The sequence below is a fragment of the Olea europaea genome, chromosome 3, assembly GCF_002742605.1.
Source record: "Olea europaea var. sylvestris chromosome 3, O_europaea_v1, whole genome shotgun sequence".
In the NCBI taxonomy this organism is placed as follows: domain Eukaryota; kingdom Viridiplantae; phylum Streptophyta; class Magnoliopsida; order Lamiales; family Oleaceae; genus Olea; species Olea europaea.
In genome coordinates, this window is record NC_036239.1 from 18267781 (window position 1) to 18273780 (window position 6000).

Sequence of the window (6000 nt, forward strand, 5' to 3'; positions counted from 1 at the left end):
TGTGTGTGTATCATTTGCCAAATAGAAAGGCGTGTGCCTAAGTAGTTCCAAAACAAGCTCTTTCTCGAACTCTCCTAACGAAATCAGAATTCTTTATTTTATTATATTTTATGGTTTTTTATGTAAATTGTATTCAAATAATAAAATTATATTTAAAAATAGTTAATTAATATAAGAGGCACAAACCTGTCACGCTCCTGACGAGGGCTGTAAACAAAAATCGTTAAACCGGAAAATCGAACCGAAACCACATTTTAGAAATTGCCGGTTTGGTGCCAGGGAACCTGGTCAACAAAATGGTTTTGAACTGAACCAAACCAAACAGGTTGAAATGATTTGGTTTAGGTTTGAGAAATTTAATTGCGGTTTAAAACCAAACCGGACCGACGAAAAAATATATAAAAATGAAAAAATGAAAAAAATGAAAATTTTTGAAAATTAATCCAAATATATAAAATTCAATAGTTTTGTCATTTGTATGTATTTTTGTCAATTTCTAATTTTCTAATACATATATATTATTATTATCTAATAATCCTAATTTACATATAATAATCTTAAGACTAACATAATCTATCAAAAACCCTTTTCCTCTTTAGAATTTAGTTGAACTCATGTCAACACTCAATATGGTCTTGAGCCACAAGCACTACGCACTTCTTTTTTCAGACTTTTTACGCCTCTTCAAAGTTGAATTGAAATCCATTATACCAAGTCGGAGACAAAGAGATCCTAGACCTTCAATGATAATATTTGCTACGAATAAAGTTTCAGATCAATAATTTTTTTGAAACAATAATTTTTTTGAAACAAACTAAAGTAAGAATCTTAAATTAAATGTGTTTTGTAAAATCATACAAACGTAAATTTGTGTAATTGTTATGTTTAGATATTACAAACAATTGCTTTATTATTGTGGTTTGTTATTTTCTTTATCTAATCAGTATTATTTTTTTAGATATGATGATCACGAGATCTTGTTGGACATCATTATATTTTTTGGGTTTTATATCTAATTTAGTAGACTTGTATTGTAATTTTATTGTATTGTCATTAGCCTAAAAAGTGAACAAAAATTTAAAAAAAAACTGTATTTTAGTTTATTGTAATTTCACTTTGATTTAGTTGGTATTTCAATTTATAGTAAAGATATTTAGTCTCAGTTTGAGCCATATTTTTCATATCATCATAATGAGAAATTGACCGTTGGAGAGAAAGTTGGGTCCCACACATGAAACAGCGGGTCAACAAAGGCGGTTGAACTTGTGAGATAACGGTCCAAATTTTTATTTTTTTGTGCCAAAAAATTGGTTCAAACAGAGACTTAGTTTGTTTTAGATTTATTGATAGTAAGATATAAATAGATATTGAATTTAATGAATTAATAACATAAAAGTAGACATGCAAAAAAAATATGGCTAAACCGACGGTTAAAATCGGACCAAACCGTTAAGTTTAAGTTTGAGTTTTTTTCCAAACTGTTTAAAATGATTTGGTTTGGGTTTTTCTCAAATCGGTTTAAACGGTTTGGTTTGAAAATCTGTCAAACATCGATAAAATCGGACCGCTTACACCCCTACTCCTGACTGTCTCAGCCCCGTTTTCCCAAAATTCTTGAAAAGACTCTCCGATCCCATCCCATCACGCCCGGCTCATTTCTGTCATTTACCAAGTTAAAATGGAACAATAATGTTTTGTCTAACTTACTTTCATCAAATCAACGATGGGATCCCATCAAATTAGTGGCAATCAATCATTTTTTTTTTTTTAACGAGGTGTCCCAGCTTGCGCCAGACTATATCCTCGTCCTTGAACCTCCGGCCCCTCAGCAACTTAGGGAGGTAAATCGCGGGATGTGCCCTTGTTGGTTCCCAGGTTCCCACACGGCTTTTACTCCTTCCCCAAAGGGAGTTTCTTCACTGCCTTACAGCAACTTGCCTTCCAAAATAAATCTTGCCTTTCAAGTTGTGCCTTCCAGGAATCGAACTCCCCACGTTTGGTTCCAGAGCCCCCCAATGTGAACTAGACCGTATGTATGAGTTTTGCCATTGAATTTAGCTCCTGTTTAACCCTCATTTTTTGAAATGAAAATGGTTGGAATGATATTTTTTCTCTTTAAAAAAAATGAGTGATTAAAAAATAAGAAAAAGTTTTCGATTTAAGTGTAATATTATTTTAATAAAAGATTGTGTAATTAAAAATAAGAGAAAAAAATGAAATGAAATTTAATGGGATCAAACGGACTTATTGTGCTTTTCATACCCAATGAAGGGAAAAAAATATTGTATAAGATACAATTCACTATTTTGTCACTTGTAAATTGAACCCAATTTCTTCACTTGTAAGTAGCTCTACTATTTAAGAAATCAGATCTATGTACATTATGCCTCTGTTTGGACTCCATTATTCCATATTTTAATGAGTGGAATAGTAATTTTTTAGAAAATATGTGTTTGAAAAATAAAGAAAAATTTTAAATTTACGTGTAATATTATTTTATTAAAGAATGTGCGGTTGATAAGAAGAGAGAGAAAAATAACTTTTAATTTAATGGGGTCAAATAGGGAGTATATATATGAATAATTGATTTTTTTTAATTTTTTTTTATATCACTTTTGTATGAAAAGAATTACCTTTACTTTCATCACTTTGTCCATATGTTTCACGGGTTAGATTACAAATGTGCTAATCAATGACCTTTTTTTAACAAATTTTTTTCACATCATAAACACAAACGAAATTTCTTGTACAAAGCATCAAAACTTTACATGGATATTACTCGACATTATTAAGCAAAAAAAAAAAAAAATTAAAATCTTATATATTTTACTGTTCAAACATATTCACACTTTGAGCACGACTCCATTAGTAATCAAAACATTGCAATATTCTTGAGGACTATTTACTTCAAAACTTAATCAATTTGGATGTCAACATTTTGTCCTTCTTCTTCTTGTTCTTGTAGTGATTCTTTAGCCTTTTGTTCATCATTTTCCCTCTTTTTCTCTTGTAGAAACTCAACTAGGCCACCAAGGGAAATCTCGACCTCTTCATTCCTCAACAGTTGTTCACCAACTTCTGCAGGTGTTACATTTGTTCCTTCAAGCAAATTGTTGATTTGAGGAATCAGAAAATGATCTGTAATTCCAAGATAATTTTCTGCTAGAGTCTTGAACGCACACGGCGTGCAATAAGACATATGAACGTGCAAATCCATCCTACCAGGACGCAACAAAGCAGGGTTGAGTCGATCTTTGTGATTCGTCGTGAACACTATAATCCTTTCATCTCCACAACTCGACCAAAGGCCATCGATGAAATTAAGTAGCCCTGATAATGTTACCTAAGGAATGAACCAAATGTTTAGATAAAGTGCCAATTTTTCACACAATCATGAAAATCCCGATAGATAGAGAGACACTTACTTGATTAGGCTTATTTTGTCGTGAGATGTTTACATTTTGGGCTTGGCTAGCTTGACTGGATTGAAGGATTTTCAGAGCTCGGTCTTCTGCCTTTCGATCATGTATTTCAAGACTGCAATCAATGTCCTCGACTACGAGTATTGACCTGTTTTTCGTGTTAACCAACAACCTTCTCAAGTCTGAATTGGCATGAATATCTGTCAACTCCAAGTCATATATGTCGAATTTAAGGTAATTAGCCATTGCTGCTATTAAACTTGACTTCCCTGTGCCTGGAGGACCATACAATAAGTACCCGCGTTTCCAAGCTTTTCCAACTTTCCTGTAGAAATCTTTTCTTCTAACAAACCGATCAAGATCGTCCATAATCATCGTTTTTACCCTCGGATCCATCGCCACTGTATTGAATGTTGCTGGATGATCGAGCTTTACAGAATTCCATGAATAATCAGACGAGTATCTACGCATATGGTCATTATTTAAGGTATAAATTTTGAGGGTTTTCTTCTCTACTTTAATGTTCTTGGACTCTTGTAGTATGAAAGGGAAGTAAGACTCAAATACCATCTTTTTATGTTTTTTGTGAAACCTAAGCACAAAGTACCTAAGTTCCGATTGCTCGATGTATTGTCCGGGGTACCCCATGGCACGTTTCGACTCTATTTGTCTAGTAATTTGCCTCCATTTGAAGTGCACCCCATTGAAAATGTCCAAGATTTCTTGATTTCTAGCCATCGTAGTCGATATCTTAGTTTCCATTTTGGGCATGCTAACCATGAACTTGTTCGTACAAGGTGAGACCTTCGTCCCCAAGTAGATTTCAGCCGCGTAATAGATTTGATTACTCGAGAGGCCATTGGATTCTTCAATGATCAAGATGATTTCTGAAGAAAATGATCCAAAGAAATTTTGGATTGTCAAATAGACATATTGTTGGAGTTCGTATGGGATTAAATCCCGGGCCACCGACCTCACGACCATGGCCGACGCAGCCAGAGAGGCTGCTGTTGACACTAATGTTTTAGCTGATGGCATGTTGATCTCAGAAAACATTTTAGAAACCACAGTTTTTGAAGTCATTTAGAATTGGTATTAAGAGGTTTAAGGAGAGAATGCTCTTGTTTAGCATATTGATCTCAAGTTATAGACGTTGATTTCAATACCATTTTGTCTTCTTTCATTTAACCTTTTGGGATAATTATTTTACTTTGGTTTTTCCCTCCTTTTTTAAGCAAAGGTTATTGTCTCGTGACTCTTGTCTGATAAAGCCCCTCGAAATGTCCACAGAAATCAAATAGGAACACAACGTGAATGATTCTATTCTATGCTAGGTTTGAAAGTGACATGCACGAAGTTTGATAATTTATTTGTACCAACTATTGCTATTAAAATGTCAAAAAAAGGAGAAAAAAAAAAGAATAAAAAAGAGAGAGAGAGAGGACATAAAATATACTTATCCCTTGTTTGATTTAGATAAAAATAATTTATTATAATTATAATTACTATTATTATTTTGTAGATTTTGTTAAGAATTGATGGAATGTGGAATTGAAAAGTTGTAAGTCTCATAAAATATATAATTAAAATTAATTGTCGATTTTGACTTAAATTTTAATCATTTTTTTAGGGAAGAGTTGCAGTTAGGGTTCCAAACTTTTCATATATTTGCAGAATATACATAAATCTTTCGTTTTTTGCAACTAGGGTCCAAAATCTTTTACATCAATTGCAGTGGGAGGACATATGACGGAATTCGTCTATTTGATTGTCAATCAAACCAAAAAAATAAATAAATAAATAAATAATCTAAAAAAAGTTGAGAACTGTTCATCTTCTTCCCTACGTACCCCATGTTACAATTTAGTGCAACTTATTGAAACCGTATGTAATGTTGAATGAGTCAAAAAAAATTTAATAAGTTAGGAGTCAATTAGTGGAATTGGTCTTTTGTTAGGTGAATAAGTTTAGGAACACGTTGGTTTTTTCAGTTTAATTAGTTGAGAAACTTTAGGAGAATTTCTTATTATAAATTGCACTTGTGAGCTGCTGATTCATCACTGCAGCACTTCAATTTCTCATTTTTTCTGGTTCTAGTTCTCATCAAGAAATAGAATGCAGATTGAAGGATAAAATATGTTCTTTTCATCTCCTCTATTTCTCTACTGTTTTTCCTGCTTCTTTAGTCTTTTTATTCTGCCATAATTTATTACATGGTATCAGAGCTTGGTCGCCTATCAAGTGTTTGATTTTATTACTCAGAGAATATGAACGGTGGAAGTAGTATCTCTATAGACAAACTTGTTGGTAACAATTATAATTACTAGAAGCTATGCATGGAAGCTTATCTACAAGGACGGGATTTGTGGGAACTTATTTCTGGTGATGATTTAATTCTAGAAGATATGCCACTAAATGTTGAGTTAAGGAGGAAATGGAAGATAAAGTGTGGCAAAGCTTTATTTGCTTTGCGAACATCGATCTCGTGATGAGGAGTCGTCAAAGAAAGTGTGGGAAACACTTGAAAGGCTGTTCAATCAAAAGAACAAGATGAGGCTGCAATATTTAGAGAATGAAC

At 32.9% G+C, this 6000-nt stretch overlaps 1 protein-coding gene across 1 annotated transcript; it reads right to left on the minus strand.

The window, feature by feature from the left end:
• Window positions 1-2781: 2781 nt before the first annotated feature.
• On the minus strand, window positions 2782-4530 carry LOC111388216 (AAA-ATPase At3g50940-like). The gene is made up of 2 exons (XM_023012904.1): window positions 3426-4530; window positions 2782-3343 (listed from the first exon to the last, which is right to left on the minus strand). Exons 1-2 carry the CDS (start codon window positions 4503-4505, stop codon window positions 2915-2917), a joined length of 1509 nt encoding a protein of 502 aa, XP_022868672.1. The 5' UTR covers window positions 4506-4530; the 3' UTR covers window positions 2782-2914.
• Between the last annotated feature and the right edge of the window lie 1470 nt (window positions 4531-6000).

Bases quoted from the DNA above. Each gene is read 5' to 3' on its own strand.
- LOC111388216 (XM_023012904.1), bottom strand. From the start codon at position 4,505: ATGACTTCAAAAACTGTGGTTTCTAAAATGTTTTCTGAGATCAACATG. The intron at 3,344-3,425 runs GTAAGTGTCTCT...TTCATTCCTTAG, and splicing joins GACAAAATAAGCCTAATCAA to GTAACATTATCAGGGCTACT.